At 39.1% G+C, this 20716-nt stretch overlaps 4 protein-coding genes across 5 annotated transcripts; 3 read left to right on the top strand and 1 right to left on the bottom strand.

Annotated features, from left to right (window-relative positions):
• Window positions 1-970: 970 nt before the first annotated feature.
• LOC116194770 (cytokinin hydroxylase) lies at window positions 971-4575 on the top strand. Its single transcript, XM_031523658.1, has 4 exons — window positions 971-1406; window positions 1782-2011; window positions 2380-2994; window positions 3963-4575. The coding sequence occupies exons 1-4, from the start codon at window positions 1091-1093 to the stop codon at window positions 4389-4391; spliced, it is 1590 nt and encodes a 529-aa protein (XP_031379518.1). The 5' UTR covers window positions 971-1090; the 3' UTR covers window positions 4392-4575.
• A 1859-nt stretch (window positions 4576-6434) lies between these two features.
• On the top strand, window positions 6435-13125 carry LOC116196686 (cleavage and polyadenylation specificity factor subunit 2). Its single transcript, XM_031526542.1, has 18 exons — window positions 6435-6726; window positions 7199-7367; window positions 7937-8033; window positions 8426-8552; window positions 8639-8754; window positions 8922-9016; window positions 9107-9246; window positions 9375-9432; window positions 9511-9618; window positions 9867-10113; window positions 10675-10859; window positions 11135-11227; window positions 11814-11912; window positions 12038-12169; window positions 12263-12307; window positions 12396-12563; window positions 12727-12801; window positions 12902-13125. Exons 1-18 carry the CDS (start codon window positions 6578-6580, stop codon window positions 13001-13003), a joined length of 2205 nt encoding a protein of 734 aa, XP_031382402.1. The 5' UTR covers window positions 6435-6577; the 3' UTR covers window positions 13004-13125.
• Window positions 13126-13577: 452 nt separating this feature from the next.
• LOC116196687 (60S ribosomal protein L36-3-like) lies at window positions 13578-15044 on the bottom strand. 2 transcript variants are annotated; one of them, XM_031526543.1, is made up of 4 exons: window positions 14923-15044; window positions 14518-14622; window positions 13882-14081; window positions 13578-13766 (listed from the first exon to the last, which is right to left on the bottom strand). In XM_031526543.1, exons 2-4 carry the CDS (start codon window positions 14617-14619, stop codon window positions 13736-13738), a joined length of 333 nt encoding a protein of 110 aa, XP_031382403.1. In that variant the 5' UTR covers window positions 14620-14622; window positions 14923-15044; the 3' UTR covers window positions 13578-13735. The 2 variants fall into 2 exon arrangements, with proteins under 2 accessions (XP_031382403.1, XP_031382404.1); XM_031526544.1 differs by having other exon boundaries at window positions 14518-14625; window positions 14923-15021.
• A 199-nt stretch (window positions 15045-15243) lies between these two features.
• Window positions 15244-19870, top strand: LOC116195317 (kinesin-like protein KIN-10C). The gene is made up of 18 exons (XM_031524421.1): window positions 15244-15618; window positions 15943-16108; window positions 16212-16412; window positions 16509-16695; window positions 16775-16980; window positions 17065-17306; window positions 17405-17447; window positions 17626-17685; window positions 17778-17840; window positions 17935-17997; window positions 18092-18145; window positions 18247-18291; window positions 18496-18592; window positions 18694-18980; window positions 19065-19111; window positions 19226-19316; window positions 19449-19487; window positions 19621-19870. The coding sequence occupies exons 1-18, from the start codon at window positions 15419-15421 to the stop codon at window positions 19645-19647; spliced, it is 2118 nt and encodes a 705-aa protein (XP_031380281.1). The 5' UTR covers window positions 15244-15418; the 3' UTR covers window positions 19648-19870.
• Window positions 19871-20716: the final 846 nt, after the last annotated feature.

The following is a 20716-nucleotide window of genomic DNA, read 5'->3' as shown; positions in this document are numbered from 1 at the left end:
ATTACAAAGGAAAATAATGCGAAAAAAATCACATTGGATATAAACCATAATGAAAACTTTCTCATGCACATGTGCTCTGCCATTTTCGAATGATTTAGGCACAAATTTTACAAAATTTGATTGAGATCTATGCACTCTCTTATTATTATTATTACTATTAAAATTTTGCTAAATCCAAATATAAACGTTCTTCAAATAATTCTTCTAGCGACTCATTATTGCAAGTGGGGTAAAATTTTATCAACGTCCCAAGGCTCAATTTTTTTTAATGAGAGAATAATTAAGAGGATTTTTAGCCATATATATATATTATTTTTATTAAATTCTCCTAAAAATTCTTATAATCACTTACAATGCATAATTATAATTATCTAATATTTTATTAAATAGGTGCATTATAGGAATTTTTAAGCTGCTATTATTATTATTATTATTGTTTCCGAATACACTCTCTGACTTTTTTGATACGCCTATCACCTATGGGCATTTACCGTGTTCCCACTGGACAAAAATTTAACAGTTGAAAAATGGAATACGATATTTTAATACATATATATATTTTTTGGGATGATTCCGCATTTGCAGTTCTCACTTTCTTTTTTACTTCCACCTAAAGTGAATGGGTTGTTGTAATACATATACTATTATCTCATATATATCATCGTGAGATGCTAAGCTCGATTTCTACTCATATGGTCTTCAGTACCCTTCTCCAATTTCTTAAGAAAAAAAAAAGAAAAAGCAAAATTTGTTCTTGCATGATTAGAAGAAATGACAAAAGAGAAATTCAAATAAAATTGAAAAACACCTTTAAGAGGTCATACTCTTACATGAAGACCAAATTAAGTCACTGTTCAAACCTACACGCATGGCGTTTAGGTGTCTCTCTCCCTCTCCGCCCACAGTCAAATATTCTGACCTCTGAACACCCCCGACTCCTTCGCCTATAAATACCCCCCTTCCCTTCCATCATTCTCTCACCAACACCCCAACGCAATTCATCTTCATCGGCTCTCTTAAACAAAAAACAATCCTTTTGTGATCTGTGTGGCATATATATACATATATAGACAGAGAGAGAGAGAAAGAGATGGAGATTCAGTTGTTCTTGTTCAAGGTTTTCTTTACAACTTCGGTTGTCTTGTTCCTGTTTGCTGTGTGGAAGGTGATAGACAGATGCTGGGTTCAGCCTCTTCGAGCGTACCGGAAGCTCCGGAAGAACGGGCTCAAAGGGCCCACCCCAGTTTTCCCTCTGGGGAATCTAGGGGAGATGAAGAAGAGTGTCATGAACAAGAGAACTTCTTCTTCTTCTTCTTCTTCTGCGGCCTCGAAAGGTTCACCAAGTGTGACTCACGATATCCACTCCACTGTGTTCCCTTTCTTCGCTCAGTGGCAAAAGTTGCATGGTACGTAATTTAGTATTACTTCAGCTCTTCCAATTTGTTGCACTAATATCTGACCGAAATACCGTGCGTAGCCTAAAATTGGATGCAGGTCTTGATTATGTTCGATGGTGTTTTAATTAATCTCCATCGAGCATTAGTGTGGCAACTTGCCAATCGGCCGGGTATATCCAGACACACAAACATGGACATAAATAAATATGATTTCATGCATCATAAAATGTATATTTTGTGATCGACTTGCCAAGGCGCGACCGAGTCTTTTGGCCTCTCAACTAGACACCCAAGGGTTGCATGAGAAAAATGAAACAATCAAAGACGAGTACGAGTTTATATGACTGTTTACAAAATCACATTTTTTCTCCTTTTCCTTTTCAGGGAAGGTGTTCGCATACTGGCTAGGAGTTGAGCCGTTTTTGTACATAGCAGACCCGGAGTTCCTGAAGCAAATGTCGACTGGTGTGGTGGGTAAAAGCTGGGGAAAGCCCACGGTGTTCAAGAACGATAGGGAACCGATGTTCGGCAGCGGTCTTCTTATGATCGAAGGCGACGAGTGGGCCCATCACCGCCACATCTTAACCCCGGCCTTTTCTCCTGCTAACTTGAAGGTCTCTCTCTCTTACTTGAACGCAATGATATCGGCACAGAAAGATTTGTTGTTCATTTGTCGAAATAAACATGCATTGTTTTTAGTTGAATCGATTTTGATACGGTATAATCCTTGGAAGAGTAATATATCTAATTAATTTTGTCTTCACAATGTGTCATATATGTCGCATCACTTTTTGCTCAGATGGAGAACCGTCCAAGAAAAAGATAACCGTCCAAATAAATTAATTCCCTTCTTTTTGGCTTGTTTGGAGAAAATGGCAAAATTTAATTTACATGTGAAATTATTATAAGAGGAAAGACGAATCCTTCATTTCACCACGCCCATTTCTGAAAATGTTTCTTTCTGTGTTACGTTTTACAACAGGCAATGTCTGGCTTCATGATGGAGTTCACCACAGAGATGCTAGACAGGTGGGCGGAACTCATAAACTCCGGGGAGCCCGAGATCGATGTGGAAAGGGAAATCACCGCTACAGCAGGTGAGATCATTGCCAAGTCGAGCTTCGGCATTAGCCATGAAGATGGCAAGAAAGTCTTCGATAAGCTGAGAGCCATGCAGATCACCCTGTTCAAGTCGAACCGGTTCGTGGGTGTGCCGTTCAACCAGTTCATGTCCCCCAAGCAAACGGTGGAGGCTAAGAGGCTCGGCAAGGAGATTGACACCCTCCTGATGTCAATCATAACTGCCAGGAAGAAATCCCCCCGGGACCAGATAACTGCCCAGCGTGATCTGCTGGGAACCTTGCTGGAAGAGCACCGAGATGACGGTCGCCTCGGGAAGAAGCTGTCGGTCCGGGAACTCGTGGATGAGCTCAAGACGTTCTTCTTCGGCGGGCATGAGACAACAGCGCTCGCGCTTTCATGGACGCTACTGAATCTAGCTATGCATCCGGAGTGGCAAGAGCAGCTCCGAGATGAGATCCGACAGGTCGTTGGAGACAAGGAAGTCGATGCCTCCATGCTTGCTGGCCTTAAGAAGGTAATAACATGGGTACATGATTATTATTGGTTATACACATGCATATGCAATAAACTTTTTCTGCTCCAATTTTCTCACATGGCATTATCGCTGGGGACATTTACGCTCAATGATACCATTTCGCATCAAAATATATTACAACGTGGTTGGCTTGGCTAAAATGAGCACATGAATGTGATTGATATCAAATGCAAGTTTCCAAATTCACGGTTTATCAAATACGAAAATATATATATATATATATAATATTATTAATGAGAATATTATATATACCGAAATATATATAATATTCTCATTAATTGATGTTTCCTTGACCCGGAAAGAATGTCTTTCCTATATATACATATCGAAATTCTTTTTCCATATATCCTAAGCATTTCGTCTTGTGTTTGGCGTACCACATTGGATGAGGTCAAAGTTGATAACCCATTCTAATCCATGGACGGAATTCTTCCTTTGATAGCTTAAGCGCGTTACTCACTCAATCAGCACACGGACGAAGGCCTTTCATTTTCTTATTATTATTTTTTTTTTGTGTGTTTTTGGTGGGTTGGGGTAAGACGACAGCCACAAGACGAATTTTGATGAGTCCCGTGAATTAATTTAATATTACTTTGATTTTTTCCTTTCCCTAAACAATCAACATCACAGCCGAAATTTTGATAGAAAAGAATTTATATATGCTGTCAGACTCAGTGTTGCATAACCAATTTAGCATGACCATATGGGGTCCAAATCGCAGATGTGACCACAAATGACGCATGACACATATGCTTGCATTTGACCTTGACCCTAGACTACATCAGCTTATAAGAGATGTATTAGAATATATGTCATGTTGCATGATGACCATGCCCCGTGTTGCTAACTGCAACCGTCCAGGACACAATCATCAGCTCATAAATTTTTTGTTATTTTTTTTCTTCTTGTGTTGCTAACAACTTTTAATCTTCCAATTGTATTCTCAGATGGGATGGGTGATGAACGAAATACTTCGGCTGTACAGCCCTGCGCCAAACGTTCAGAGGCAGGCCCGCGGAGACATACGGGTCCAAGATGTGGTGATCCCCTCTGGGACCAACATGTGGATCGATGTGGTGGGGATGCACCATGACCCAGCCCTGTGGGGTGAGGATGTCTTTGAGTTCAGGCCCGAGCGTTTCAGGGACGATCACCTATATGGCGGATGCAAGCACAAGATGGGATTCCTGCCCTTTGGGTTCGGGGGAAGGATGTGCATCGGCAGGAACATGATGATGATGGAGTACAAGATCGTCCTGACCATGATCCTCTCTAGGTTTTCGTTTTCCGTCTCCCCGAATTACCGTCACTCCCCCTCAATCTTGCTCTCCCTAAGACCGGCACACGGTTTGCCTTTGATGGTGCATCATCTATAGAGACTTGAATGACTAGCTCTAAGCAAGCAAAGTAATATTTGGTCGAGCAGGCAATTCGTTACAAGTAGGATATATGTTTCTTAGTTGTGTTGTTAGATTAATTTTATGTGCAGCTAAGAGTGCGTTTATTATGCTCACAGCAGTTGCTAATAAAAATTCACGTAATTGATTGAGCTTCAAGATATTACATGATCAATAATTTAATGCATGTTGTACACCGAAAAAAAAAATGCATGCTATTTATTTATTTTTGAGTTACAAAAGGACTTAATATATATATATATATATATAATGAAATAGAAATTTTAATAATTAATAAAGAAGCACATATAACTCTACAGTAAATATTAAAATCTAGGATATTTTGATTACCAGGCGAAAGAGTATTTTGCGGTGCTACGGGATTTTTTATGTGCATGCTATTTATTTACCTTTTCTTCTTGAAATGACAATACATATATGATCTTATATAGCTGTAACCCGTCTTTCTAAATATGTTACTGTGAACTGTCCAAAATTCAAGTGCCTCCCTCGATGACTACTGTGCAACTTCCTCTTCGACTATCTTCTATATGAAACGAGATCCGAATATATTGAAAAGTCGATAAAAATGACAAAATAGTTGCTGTTTGAATTATGAAATTTGTTGAAAAATAATGGTAAATTGTCCTATATTTTTTCAGTTCATATGAGCGAATGAAAATTTTCATTAGCTTGAAAAATCTAATAGATTATTATATTAATCGAAAGTCGCTCATTCATGAGTAACAGTCATCGGAATAAGGCTTATATAATGCAAGTTGAACCTCTAGAATGTACGCTTAAAAAAAGAATTAGCCACCGAAGAAAAAACTTTGGAATGTGGAGCCAATGTAGTAGTCAACACAACAATCCGTGATTTTTTTTTCTTTTTGTTGAACTATCTATACATCAACTAACTTGGATTAATTCAAGCGGTTCAACATTTATTTACTTTAAATAAGATCTCGAGTTCGAGTATTGTAAATAGAGAAAATTTATACTGATAGAGTTTTACTCTGTAATAGACCAAGTCGACTTGAATGGATGAGTCGAAACTTATTGGACTTCCGAATGCCATTGCGCACACCCAAAAAACTTTATATTCCCAAGATTATCCTCAATTAAACTCATTCAAAAAAAAAAACAGATAGCCATTAAGGATTATTTTATAAGTTTAACTTTACATGTCTCACTCACTCCACTTTTTTCTCCTATATTTTTTCTCTTTTCTTTCTTCTTCTCTATTTCCCTCTCTTCAAAGTCCATTTTCCACCTCTATTTCTTTTATTTCAATTTTAATTTTAATTATATAATTATTCCTATTTAAAATTAAATTTTGTAGAATTTCTTATAAAATAAAGGAAGATTTAAGTTTATTATTTTTTTATTGGATAAATTGCATTGGTGGTCCAAAAAGTTTTATAAATGTTTCAATATGGTACAAAAAGTTTTTTTGCTACTTGATGGTACAAAATGTTTCAAAGTTATTTCAGTATAATACAAACTGTCATTTCGCCATTAACGCCGTCAAGTCGTCCTTTACAAGACTGTAAATTTTGCACCATCATGTAACTTATGTAAAATATTTTGTACTATTAAGTTACAACTTCAAAACATTTTGCACCATCATGTAACGTTCCACAAAAACCGATTTTGCACAATCAGCATCGACTTGACGGCGTCAATGGCGAGATGACGGTTTGTACTATACTGAAACAACTTTGAAACATTTTGTACCATCAAGTAGCAAAAAATTTTTTTTTATACCATATTAAAATATTTATAAAATTTTTTGGACCACCAGTGCAATTTACTTTTTTTTTTCTTTCAACTTTATTATTTAAGTTTGGTTCCGCACATAACGCGGGTCACGCTCCCGTAATTTATTATTGGGCCTTTTGGGCTAGAAATTACCTTCAAAGCTTAAAACTATTGAGCCGAAATATGTTACGGCCCACAATTAGTGACATCAGATTCATTCAGCTGGGCCCTGAGCTCGCTACGGCTTCCTCTCCCTCCCCATTCTTCGTCTTCCCACCCCGTCCCCTGCTCTGCTGCACCCTCCTCTCAGCCATCTCCTTTCCCTCCCAAGTCCAGGGTTCAACTGGACAGGACGGGACCGGAGTTGCCGAAAGAAAGAGAGAGGAGCTCAGCTCAACAGAGAGATGGGGACCTCAGTTCAGGTGACGCCACTGTGCGGAGTGTACAACGAGAACCCTCTCTCCTACTTGATCTCCATCGACGGCTTCAACTTCTTAGTCGACTGTGGATGGAACGACCACTTCGACACTTCTCTCCTCCAGCCGCTCTCCAGGTTCTCGGACTCTCTCCTCCTCACTCCCGCCTCTGTCCGTGTGTTCTTGCATATCTCCTGTGTATCTTTGGTACCTCTAGATAGTTTTCATTCTCTTCTTTTCATCTAGCAAGCTCAATGCAGCAATCTCAGTTCCCGGTGACCTGATTCTCATGTAGTTGTGGCAGTAGAAGCTTGATTATTGTAGAATTATCAGCAGCTATGGGCATTCCTTTTGTCCTCTTAGGCCTTGGCAATGGCACGGTTGAGGCAGCTGTTACAGTTGCTATGAATATGTATTGTGATCTTCAATTATGGTACAGTTGTGGATGACTTTGCCAAGGCTGACTTGAATTCCCATGCTTTTGTGTGTCTTATTCCGGAATCGTAATTTTAGTTACTAATACATGATTCTCCGCAACTTTGTGTCCCCCTCTGCTCCTAAATTCCGAGGCTCTACATTAGTCTTAATAAAACTTCTTGGTGGTTTTAGGGTAGCTTCAAATATAGATGCTGTGTTGCTATCACATTCAGACACACTTCACCTTGGGGCTCTTCCCTACGCAATGAAGCAACTTGGACTTTCTGCTCCAGTGTATGCTACCGAACCAGTTTTCAGACTGGGCCTCCTCACTATGTATGACCAGTATCTCTCAAGAAAGGTCAGTCACTGAGTTCTAGCGACACGAAAGTTGATTTTTGAATATCTCTCATTTATCCATTCTGGCCGCAGAATCTCCGATTTAAATCATACAGTGTTTTATACATGAAATACTTTTGGTGTCTATTGTTGTTTGTGAATTATGCTGTCTTATCGAAATATCTTTGGTAGTTGATAATATGGTTGGAATTGCGAAGTCCTTTTTTCTTTTTATTTGATGAGGATGCAATATCAGTTTGGCTAGGATCTGATGTTTGGGAGTTCTGCTGGAGTACTGCTTGTTTCTCAGATTATGTCCTTCAAGATTTTTTTGAAACTTGGTCTGTGACTGTGAGGGCTTTTTATCTTAAAATTCATGTTGTTTCCAGAACCAAATCCCTGGAAATTTACTGGGAGGTCATTGCTGCACCAATTCATGGATCGGCGACTTTTTGAAGTAGTTAATGAGCTGTTGCATCTATCAGTTTATGTTGTTCTCTTATTACAATGGCTACATTTATTTATTTATTTTATTGAGCTAAATATATATTTGCATGTATAACGTCTTCATCTCTTTGTTTCTTTTTGCAGCAAGTGTCGGAGTTTGATCTCTTTACCTTAGATGATGTTGATTCTGCTTTCCAGAATGTAACAAGGCTGACATATTCTCAGAATCATCACCTGTCTGGTAGGTACAGCAGTAATTATGCCGACATTTTTCTTAAAGTGGCCGTAGGACTTGTTGCTTCTTATCGATATACCTTATGGTAACATCCATGTCTGGAAGTGGAAGGATTACCAAGAAGAAAAAGTAGTGGTACATTTTCTGCATTTGGCAAAAAGGAGGGGAAAATTAAGAGAGAAGAAAATGGGGTAACAAGAAGAAATTGTACTATGTCAATTGATCATATTTGCTCCAAAGATCTCCAAGTTCAGACATTTTAATGCATGACTGAATTGAATTTCAACTCCTCAACAGTATACTTCAAGAGTCGCTATTTAGATGAATAGATGTCAGGATATGTATACTGCCAGATTATGGAACAAATTTATGTTTCTTGTCGTCAATGGCTGTTTCAGGTAAAGGAGAGGGGATTGTAATTTCTCCCCATGTCGCTGGCCATCTCTTGGGAGGTACAATTTGGAAGATTACAAAGGATGGAGAAGATGTTATATACGCTGTGGACTTCAATCATCGGAAAGAAAGGTAAAAGCTTTGCTTCTCAACTTCCATATGATTTACTTTAATCCTAGGAAACAAGTGTAAGAAGTCACCCATCCTATCTTTTGCAGGCATTTAAATGGAACTGCTCTTGAGTCATTTGTTCGACCTGCTGTTCTAGTTACAGATGCTTACAATGCTTTGAACACTCAGCTGCCAACAAAACAAAGGGAGAGGGCTTTTATTGGTATTGCTCACTCTCTTTTGTTTAGTATGATTAATTTTCTTTTTTATGCTTATAATCCTCTCTGCAAGGTATGAATTGGAGCATGCCTACTCAAGCAGCAAGCCCCGAAAATCCTCTTCCTTAGTGTGTTTACTTACATCTCATGCGAGTTTTTGTTTCCATTTTAGATGCCTTAAGGAGGACTCTTGAAGCAGGGGGAAATGTGTTAATACCTGTTGATACTTCTGGAAGAGTACTGGAACTTCTCTTAATACTGGAAGAGGTCAGTAAAATTAATGTACAACCGGCTTTTTTACACTGCCATTTCAAGGTGGAAGATTGAGTATTTGGGAAACTGTTTTCCTGATTTCAGAGTCCTCTGAGTTATCCCATCTATTTTCTAACTTACGTGTCATCAAGCACAATCGAATATGTGAAGAGTTTCCTAGAGTGGATGAGTGACAGTATAGCGAAGTCCTTTGAGCACACAAGAGACAATGCCTTTCTCCTGAAGTAAGTGACGCTTGTCAGCAGAAATTTTGTTCTGTAATTATCTTACAATTTGTTTCTCAAGGTTCTTTCATTTTACATCTTCTGTGCAATCAACCTTTCAATTTATATTCGACAACTTACACTTGCAGGCATATCACGCTTTTGATTAACAAGAATGAACTCGATAATGCTCCTGCTGGTCCAAAGGTGAAACCATATGAACTGGCTATTGATCTTTTTGTTGCTTGTTGTATCATGCTTTTGATCATCTCCAATTCACAGTAGGTGGTTCTAGCATCCATGGCAAGTTTAGAGGCAGGTTTTTCTCATGATATATTCGTGGAATGGGCAACTGATCCCAGGAATCTTGTGCTTTTTACTGAAAGAGGCCAGGTACATTGAAATTTGGTTTCTGGAATATCTGTGATTCTATGACAGCTATAATATTTGTCTCCTCTCAATGCGTCTGTCACTTTTGATGAAATCGATAAACAGGTCTAGCTTCTTCTAGGTTTCTGATTATTATATGGATTTAATCTAGAACAAATTTAATCACAGATTAAGCATTAACTCCAATCTTATCTACATTGTATTCTTACTTTCCTATATTATGACCTGACACATTTGTGCTTGATGTGCAGTTTGCAACCTTAGCTCGAATGCTTCAGGCAGATCCACCTCCAAAAGCTGTTAAAGTTACTATGTCTAAGAGGGTTCCCTTGGTTGGCGATGAGTTACTTGCTTATGAAGAAGAGCAGAACCGAATAAAGGAGGAAGCCCTAAAATCAAGTATTATCAAAGAGGAGGAATCAAAAGCTATTCGTGCATCTGATAATGCAAGTGACCCGATGGTTATTGATACTGGCAACACAAATATTTCATCAGAAGGTATTCACTCTTTTATTATTTGCCTCACCCATGTTGTTAGCGTTTGTACTAATGTTTTAGCATTGGCATTTCTTGATTTTCGTACGTAAAAAATAAAATAAAATAAAGTTACAAAAGAAGTAATTGAATGACCTTAACCAGCTCATGCAATGAGTAATCCATGATTCATTCTGTCGAGGAGCTTTTCTTGAGATTTCGGTTCTCCTGACAGGACTTCCTGACTTTTTCTCATACCTACAAGAAAGTCTACCTTTACAAGCTGGGCATGAAAGTATGTTTGCATTCGATGTTTCTAATTTGAACTGGGAAACCATTAACAGTGACAATTTAACAGACATTCCCTTGTTGATACCTATCTATATAGTATATGCGTAAATGAATGTCATACATCCCCTTGCTAATGCATAGCTATTCATGAAAGAGTTGCTTAAAATTATGGTTTCTCCAGATTTTACCCATCCAAACCTTTTACTTTTCTTTGTGGTTTATAGGGAATTATGGTTTGTCCAGTTTTTGCCCATCCAAGCTTTTTTAATTTTCTTCATGGTTTGTACCTTGCAGCGACAGGATCACATTGTGGAAAATATAGGGACATATTGATCGATGGATTTGTGCCACCCCCAACCAGTGTTGCCCCAATGTTTCCTTTCTATGAAAATACCTCTGACTGGGATGATTTTGGTGAAGTCATCAACCCTGATGATTATGTTATTAAGGATGAAGACATGGATCAAGGAGCTATGCATGTAAGTTTGAAACAAACTCTTCCAACTTTATTGTCAGATTTTGTAGTGATTAGGTAATTAGACTTTGGATGATGGGACCATCTGGCTGGATGGTCCTAAATAATGGAAACTGTTTGGTAATTAGACTTTGGTAATTTGTTTGAGGAGGACTGATGGATGATAGGATGGGCACCGTAAGCATATGTTCTGCAGTTTTACTTTTTCTCTTATGATTTGATAGACGTACACTATGCATCTCTCATCTGCTAATTTTCCTAGTTCCTCTCCTTTTTCAGTTGGGCAGCAATTTGGATGGAAAACTTGATGAAGCCTCTGCTAATTTAATGCTTGATACACGGCCTTCAAAAGTTGTATCGAATGAACTAACTGTAAGTTTATTCATGCTTGAGTATTGGTTGCAATAACGTATGTCTGGAATACTTTAGTGGTACTCGTGGTTGGTGGTTGAAGATATGCACAAATATTATCTATCTATGAATATAATAGCAATGATTATTGTTACTCATGTTGCATATGAATGAACTTCCCTTTTAATATCACCCATACAAGGGGTAGGCACCTTCTATTAGGATTTAGGAGTTCTCATCTATTTGACTGTTCATCTTTTTTAAAGGAGGGTACTGATCTCAATTTTCTTGATGGCAACTCATGAGGATGTACCCATGCTTCTTTGTTCCTTTTCCATATGAGCAAAAAACTAAATTCTAACCTTTGTAAGATCATGTGCATGGTAGTTCTTTGATACATGGCAATATTTGGATAAGTTCCTGGTACATCATATTCCATATTTTTTGTCGTCGTCATCGAAGTATTGACATTTCTGTTTGGTAAATTTTTGGCTGTGCAAATCAGGCAGATCTTATTCTAATGAGTTCAACAAGGAAATGCCTGGTATTTCAATCTGTATATTTTATATCTACTCTCTAATGTTGGTGAATGATTATAATTTATCAGGTACAAGTGAAATGTTCATTGACATATATGGACTTTGAAGGCCGTGCGGATAGCAGAGCAATTAAATCAATACTCGCTCATGTGGCCCCATTGAAGCTTGTATGAGTTTCCTCTATTTCTTGAAACCTCTTTCAATAGTTAAAATTTGGGTAAATGATAGTTAAAGATTGGGTAAAAAGCAGGCATTGTTTAATAAAACTGACTCCCGATTGTTATTCCTGGAGGTTCTGGTTCGTGGTTCAGCTGAGGCCACCGAGCATTTGAAGCAACACTGCCTGAAACATGTTTGTCCTCATGTTTATGCTCCTCAAATTGAAGAAACCATTGATGTCACCTCAGATATGTGTGCTTACAAGGTAATATTAAAGACGTTAAGACTTGTTTTTGGTGTATATTCATGTTGTTTCTCGGAATTCTATAAATCTTGCCCTGTGAATGAATCATCTCAGGTCCAACTCTCTGAGAAGCTAATGAGCAATGTGCTGTTTAAGAAGGTCAGTGCGCAAGCATGACATTATTGGCCCTTATCATTTTTTATCTCAGTATTTAAGTTGAAAATTTGATGATGTTATCAAATTACAGCTGGGGGATTATGAGATAGCATGGTTTGATGCTGAAGTTGGGAAGACGGAAAATGAAATGCTGTCCCTACTTCCCCTCTCAAACCCACCGCCACCGCACAAATCGGTCCTTGTCGGGGATTTGAAGATGGCGGATTTCAAGCAGTATCTTGCAAGTAAAGGCGTTCAGGTATTTCTCCTCGGTCCTCATAAATGCCACAAGCAAGCGTTCTCTTTGCCCTGCATGTGGTGTAACTTCCAATCCTATACAGCTCACTGGTGAATACTATGATTCTCAACTGCACTCTTGGACAGATTATTATGATTCATGTCTTTCTTTAATAATGTCACAGGTGGAATTTGCTGGCGGGGCCTTGCGATGTGGTGAGTATGTGACCTTGCGAAAGGTTGGGGACGCGAGTCAGAAGGTATATCATGATTTCACCCATGGAAATTATCGAAGAACCACAGCGCAGACAGCAATCCCCCTTTTGTGCTTGTTAACGACTTTGTTCTCTTATCTTGTAGGGTGGTTTATCTGGTACGCAGCAAATTGTACTGGAAGGGCCTTTATGCGAGGATTATTACAAGATCCGGGAGTACTTGTATTCTCAATACTACTTGCTTTGAGTTGAGATGTCTCTTGCCATGTTGTGTATGACGTGGATGAAAATTTATGTAGTACAAATTTTTGTGTTACGAGGCCATCTCAGTTGCTCCTATTAAATAAACTTATCTTTTTAAATTTCAAACTCTGTTGGTTAGGGGAGAGGAAGCAGCTTCTCTCTCACGGAAACTGAAGCTACAACACGGATGCAAATCTTTTGGCAGGTTTCAGTATTTAGAAGCCAGATGTGGCCTCGCAATGCTAACAATCCCCTTCTTTGTAGAGTTCTGAGGTCGGCTGCCCAGCTAGAAGTAGCCCCATGGGTGGCGGGCGGGAGAGTATCACCGTGGCTTTAATACCACATCGCTTTCCTATTTCGTAACGATGGCCACCGAAGACAGTGGATGGTTAATTTTGAATTTCTCATGTGTCAGCACATGGGACGTCAAACCAGAATTACCATTTTGGATCATATGGGTTACAAAACCCTGAAACTCGGATTTTATGCCCATAATCAATCTGACGAGGAATCCAATTTCACTGAACCAAACTTGTATCTTGGCGAGTTGGAAAATTGAAAGTAAACATCAGCTAGCATCGCGAAAAAAATGATAGGATGATTAATAAAAACTGAATTGTCGCTCCCCACAAAATTAACGGTACATATCAAAAGTTGAACATTTCCAAGTCCGTCAAAGACAACATAACAAAACAAAATTCTCACTACCCAGCTTCTAAATTGAACAACACTTTGCTCACTTTTTCTTCTCTGCACCTCCAGCAGACCTGCATAGAGAATGGCAAACAAACAGGTTAAGATTTCATGATCATCAAGCCATCAAATATATTGTATGTTGTTCAGATCACCGTGCTCAAAAAAAGAGTATGGAAACAAGATTACCTCATCTTACGGAGAACAGAAGACATCTCCTCTCTCTTCTTCTTGGCTCTCTTGTGAGTGCCCAGCTTTCTCTTAGCTACCTTCAAGGCACGCTTGTCCTTCCCGACCTTCAGAAGCTCAGTGATCCTCTTCTCATAAGGAGCGAACCCAGCAACTTCCCTTATCAAACTCCTGATAAAATGGACCCTCTTGCTAGTTTTCTGCAAATTTACAACACGTAAAGTAATGATCACTATAAAGTGTGCAAAATGCAAACATCCATACCAAGAAAGCTAACGCCTACGTCTAAGCTATCCTACGCGTCTTCACCATTCCTGGTACAAAGTTCTACCTGCTAAGTGCTAAAAATGGCAAAATGGAAAGCTTCGGGCTAGTTTATGCCTCTTATATTTTCTGCATCCTAAATATTAATCCCTCACCCTAAAAGGCCTTCCTCTTAATTGAACTTTTACCACTTCCAAAATGTGGATGAACAGAGACAGAGAAATAAGCTACATCCCCTAAGAACATCCCAGTTCGTGTTCGTCAAAACCCTAAACCTCATTAAACCAATGACAACTACCAACACTATCAACTTCCAACATGCTGCACAAAGGATACAACTAAGGGAAGAAACAGAACGCTAGGTTCACTTACCCCTTTACGGTCACGAGGACGAGGAACGGCTTCCTTCTTGGTCACAATATGGCCTTTGTTCAGCCCCACAAATAACCCAGTATTCGGCTGCTTCGGAGCCATTTCCTGCTTCGATTTCCACCAAATGGATTTAATCAATAAGCCCAAATGACACGAGATAGCGTATATATTTGAAGATCAAATAAAGATAGTAGAGATCAGCTGTTGTATCGATCCCTTTCTTTAGGTCCCCATAACAGCACAAAATGCGATCTTTACAATGAAACCCGAAGGGAAGTATACTTAGAAAAAGGCTAACGCGAGGACGCAAAGCAAACATCATATAAGATCACAAATTCACAGCTGCAACATCCATTCAGGAGCATACTTCATCGTCATCACAAGTAGAACAGAATGCAGGGATACCTTGCCCACGCCGACTTCGACTGCGGCCGCTTGCTTGCTGATGTTTAGGTTGGCTGCTCTCCTTTCAAAGAAACCCTCACCCTCCTCTGTCGTAAAATGGCAGAAACGTAGAGGGCATAGCCATAAATTGGAGGATGGGCTTCCGGCCCACCATGGATAGGCCCATCTAAGGGAAAGCAGCTATAAGTTGGAGGATGGGCTGTGGCCAGGCCCATTTATTGGAGAGCAGCTTCTTTCGGAAGCCATCAACGAAGGGGAGCGTCTCGAAGAAGAGCGCCAGAAAATTTTACCATTTCATTTCAAAATAAATCAAAAAAGAAAATTTAATTAAAAACCTAACGGCTATCAGAAAGAATCCAACACTAGAAGGTTGAGAGAGTCTTCTCCCTCACAGATTGATTCGTCCGTTCAATTTCAATTCTCTCTGCTTCAATTCCCCCTCTCTACCATCCGGAGCTCTTCAATCTCTTCTCATCTTGCTCGCATATCCGCGTCCATGGCTTCTTCAGACTGCAACAAGGAGAATCGGGGCTCGCATCCGACTGGGCTTGTTCGGGTCGTCGCGAGGATCAGGGGCTTCACGAATCGAGAGCGCGAGCTTGCTAAGAGCTCCCTGACGCCGTGGATTTCGATTCAGAAGCCGAAAGGAGAGGCTTCGGATGCTGTCACTCTTTCTTTCGAAGATCAATCCGCAAGGTACTAATTCGTGCTACTCGATTTTGATATTTTCTCGCGCCAGTTTGCTTAATTGAGAGACTCTGTACAGCTGCTTATGAGAAATTGAGGAATGTCAAAGTGGTTTGGTTTGCTGAGGAGATGGGATGTAGGAGCAGTGATGCTATTCCCGGAACCAAAATTAGCGGGGAACAGTAGTTGACTGCGGGGCTGGAAGAGTTCTGCTTTGAAAATCTGGAATTCTCTCAAAATACGTGCTGGGGCTCATGTCCAAGAAATCTTTTTTCCTGATGGGTGAGATACTGAATTGGTTAGCTAATGCTTGCGTATATACATGTTTTGCAGTCAAAAGGAGTCATGCCAAGTCCATTACTGCTATGACCAAGATGAAAATACTGACATGATGTATTCAAGGGAGATTAAGCCCCTTGTTTCTGGCATTTTTGATGGTCGCGACGCCACGGTTGTTGCATATGGGGCTATAGGAAGTGGAAAGACATACACCATTCAGGTTGCAAAAAAATGTTCGTCCTTTCTTTTTCTGTTGTAGTTGTTCATGCAATGCGCATAAGCATAAGTTAATCGTAGGCTTACGTTTGAAATTATCTTTGCAGGGTTCTGAGGAGAAACCAGGATTGGCTATACTCGCCATGGATGAGATGATTTCAACAGCTGAAAGGCTCGGAATATCAGTTACCATATCCTTGTATGAGATATATCAGGAGCATGCATATGACCTCTTGAATCCAGAACGACCAACTGTTATGGTACTGAAAGATGTTCAGGGAAGAATTAAACTTAAGGGGCTTTCTCAGGTAAGTCGGACTTTGCCTTTTGAAGAACAGGGATTTTGTTCTATAACAATGGTGAATTTTCATTGTGCTGATACATGTTTCCTTTTTGCTGCCTAGGCTCCTGTGAAATCCGTGTCAGAATTTTGCAAGACCTATCTCTCTGCAAGCAGCCCTCGGAAAGCAATACAGAAGCATGCAACTCAACTTTCTCGAAGAAGTCATAAGTGTTTGATAGTAAAATTTGTGACCCCTACTAATTCTGAAGTATCCCATGTTGGCAAAATGAACTTTGTGGACTTGGCAGGTATTGTTCAACTTGTACTTTTCAGACCCAGTAATCTATGAACAACATTGTCATTGCCACTTGAAATTGCTTTGATCAGGTTACGAGGATCCTCGGAGGAAGAGGAGTGATTGCACTAAAATTGCGGAGAATAATGCACTGAGCAAGTCTCTGTATGCATTACAAAAGGTTGTTTTGGCATTGAATGCCAACGAAAGCCATATTCCTTTTCGAGAAAGCAAACTCACTCACATGTTGCAAGACTCACTCGGAGGCGTGAATGGACTTATATTCATTGCTTGCTTGGTGAGATATCATCTTCACTCTTTCTTTTGTTCTACTTTATAAATTTTTCCCGTTCTACTCAGTTTATTTCTCCTCTTGAAACAGAATCCATCCTTTTGCCAAGATTCCATTTATATGGCAAGCTTGGCTTCTCGAACTTATCAAGGAATTCGTCAATCTATCATGGACTCCACAAAGAAAACCAAGAGTTTGAACAGACTAGCGGCTTTGTCCTCAGGCAAGCCTAGAATTCCTCAGAGTAGTTCTGCAAGTATGAAGAAGCAAACTGGCTCTCGCATGCATTTTCTACAAAAGAAAGTCAGTGGAGCAACTGTAATTAAAGGAAAGTAAGTTGCAATGGTGACTATAACTGGTACAAAAGTATGCTCTTTTGTTTTCACATTCTATTGGGACTAAAACATCTGCTTTCTCCTTTTCTTTGAAGGAAATTATTTGATGAAGCAAATAATTCGAAGAAGTATATGAAGGTATAAGATTTATTTCTCTGCAATCCATTCAGCAGATCGGATGAAATTGAAATGGAAGTGGATAATGCAACTTTTTTTAATTTTGGATAAATCATTTGAAATTGTTATATCTGTATCTTTTAGCTAGTGTGACACCATTTGAGATTTTTCTCTATTAACATGGTATTATACAATGCAGGCAACTTCAACTTCAACTTCTTGTGTTGCTTCAACCATGAAAACTGAGACACCGGATAAGGTCATTTCTTGAGTAACTTCTCCGGGGGTACATTCAAGTCCATGTGTTGCTTTGACTGACCCGATATGTGATTTTTCCCTACCTCGTTGCAGGCAACTTCCACAGTAACAGTTCCTTTCTTTGAGACAACCGTTAATACTGAGACGGGGGATGAGGTTAGATTTCATGAATAAGTTCTCTAGGGGTACATTCAACTTCATCTGTTGCTTCAACTTACCTGATATGTGATGCTTTCCCACCTTGTTCCAGGCAACTTCCACAGTAACAGTTCCTTCCGTTGAGACAACCGTTTATACTGAGACAGGGGATGAGGTTAGATTTCATGAATAAGTTTTCTAGGGGTACATTCAACTTCATCTGTTGCTTCAACTTACCCGATATGTGATGCTTTCCCACCTTGTTCCAGGCAACTTCCACAGTAACAGTTCCTTCGATTGAGATAACCCCGCCCCTGGAGGAGGTTAGTGTACTTGAATAACTTATCTGAGCACATTTAAACAGTAACTCGAATGTGCGGGGAGGTTAGTTTCCCAGATCACATGGTTGGATTATCTTTTTCAGGAGTCCTCTGTGGATGCTGCTAAAGCAGCAGCACCTTTGAAAGAGGTACTTGCTTCACTTTCTTGCTTGCTAGTCTGGATGTTTTGACAATTCTAAGAATTACTCGTGGTCACTAATCGGTGGTGGGAGAATTCCCCTTCTGTAATACTTGATGAACTGGGTCATTCTATGTCAAATGTTTGTGGTTTATTTTGTCCTTAATGTACTGGTTCTTGCAATCAATAATCTGTTTGTCCTTTTTCTGCGCAGGTGTCTGAGCATGCTTCCCAGAAGAGCTTGGAGAATCAGGTGGATCTTTCTTCTGAAGCCAGTTGCACCACAGAAGCATTGTCTCTCGATAAAGAAGGTACAGGCGCAACAAATTTAATATCATGCTTCTGGCTGTGGGATGCAAATTTTTTAATGCACTGGGTTTTGTTTCCAACTTTCCATGTTTCTATTCCCCAGGTGATATTATGGATAAGGAGAACACCGTACAGTACATTGATGTGGGTGGATCACCACCACTATGTGCTAGATTGAGGGAGATATCCAGCAATTTGAAATTAGTTGATTCAACTCCAACCTGCATTGACTTGCCAAAGCAGGGCAACCTTCCCTGTGATGGTCAAATTTCTGCTGAACCCAAGGACTTTGAGCCAAGGACACCCCCGTTTGAATCTGGTAAAGGAAATGAGAGGCCATACTTGAATACTCCTCGAGAAGTATCTAAGACATGCTATTGTGGAACCAAGGTCCGATTTTACCTATTTTCACCAAAAAAATTCATTTCGCGTGTTCCCTTTGACATTGCTGACTGGCTTTATCTTATCATGCAGAACTCCCTTGTTCAGGAGTATCTTCGCTTTGTAAACAGCGCTAGCAAGTGAGTAACCTTTTTTGCCATTTTTCGTGGCATTTGACCAATTCTATGACCGTCGTGGAACATGTTCATAATCCTTCTTAGAGACCTATTTTGAGCTGTCTTTTGTCATTTCAGGGAGGATCTAAAGGGATTGAAGGGAATCGGAGAGAAGAGAGCTACTCGCATCCTCGAAATTCGTGAGGAATCTCCAGAACCATTCAAGAGTGTATGCATATCGAAGCACTTGCCTCAGTTTCTGAATCGGGTTATTACAGCTACTACTATATAGTACTAGGATAAAGAATTGCAGGTAGCTTTATCTCTAATGACTATAATGTTGTCGATGTTTTCTTCGCAGCTGGAGGATCTAAAGGACATTGGCCTCTCAGCGAAGCAGGTATGCACTTCCCATTTGCCTCGTGCAACATCAATTTGCATTGGAAAATGCATTTTCGACACGGGCTTTAGATCCTTTACTAACATTCAGCAAGACGATAGACTAATTACTGGTTTCTTCTATTATTCTGCAGATCAAAGGTATGTTCGCAATGAAGTGAAAACTGCCTGCAAATCTCTCTGTGAAAGAAAACGAAGCTTCTGTATTGGCAACAGTGGTTGCCTAATTCAGCGAAAAAAAAAAAAAACAGTGGTTGCCTAGAACTATCTATTGGTTGTCCCTGTTGTCCTTTTGATTTGTTGTAACATGTAGAGGGGAAAGAAATATGATGATTTTCTGTCAAGTAGAAAACGTCAGCAATACTAATAACACTATTGTTTCTATGTCCCTGTGAGCGATTTATTTTTATTTGGCTTTTTATTCTGAAATGCCCATATAAAGAATAGTTCGTAACCAATGTGGAGTCATCGAAAAAATTAAGATTATGAGAACTTTACCCTTTAATGGACTAATTTTAAAACCCGATCCTGATGCATGCTTAAAAAATTATAAGGTGTGGCATCGAAAAAAATTTAAACACGCCACTTTTATACTTTTAACGTAAATTTTTCTCGGATGAAAAAAAAATAAAGACAGAGATTGGATTTAACTCTAACTAGTAACTAGAGGGTACTAGTGCTATGAGCGGAAGGTGTACGACAAGATTAAAAAAAAAAAAAAGAAGTAAAAGTTGGAGATTAATTTGTAAAAGAAATAAAAAATAACGTGATAAAATGTGAGTTAATATTAAATAGATAATATTTTCTCTTTTATTTTAAACTATATATTATCTAAATTAAAAATAAAAATATGTTTTCGACTTTTTAGTGATGCTACATGAGGAGGTCGTTATAAAGTCGAACATGTTACTTGTATAAAATAAGATTGTTCAAAAGTAGTGCACATAATAAATAATAATCTTAGTAAAATCAGCACTAAAACACCGATTTTGTTGTGAATTTTTTGTATTTTGTGTTAATTGATATTATATATATATTCTCAGCAAACCAAAAAAAAAAAGGGGGGGGAGAGAGAATATGTTCTCAGATAAAAGCAAAAATGTTTTTCTCTTCTGCCGATTTTAATTTTTCTCTCAGTCGGTCGTAAAAGAAAAGAAATGGGTAGGAAAAAGCCAAGACCTACGTTAAGTGACGTTTTTTTTTTTTTTTGGGGATGGAAACGTTACGTGC

The sequence above is a fragment of the Punica granatum genome, chromosome 2 (assembly GCF_007655135.1).
Source record: "Punica granatum isolate Tunisia-2019 chromosome 2, ASM765513v2, whole genome shotgun sequence".
NCBI classification, from domain to species: Eukaryota; Viridiplantae; Streptophyta; class Magnoliopsida; order Myrtales; family Lythraceae; genus Punica; species Punica granatum.
The sequence above is the reverse complement of the archived record's forward strand: the minus strand, read 5'-3'. Positions and strand labels throughout refer to the sequence as shown.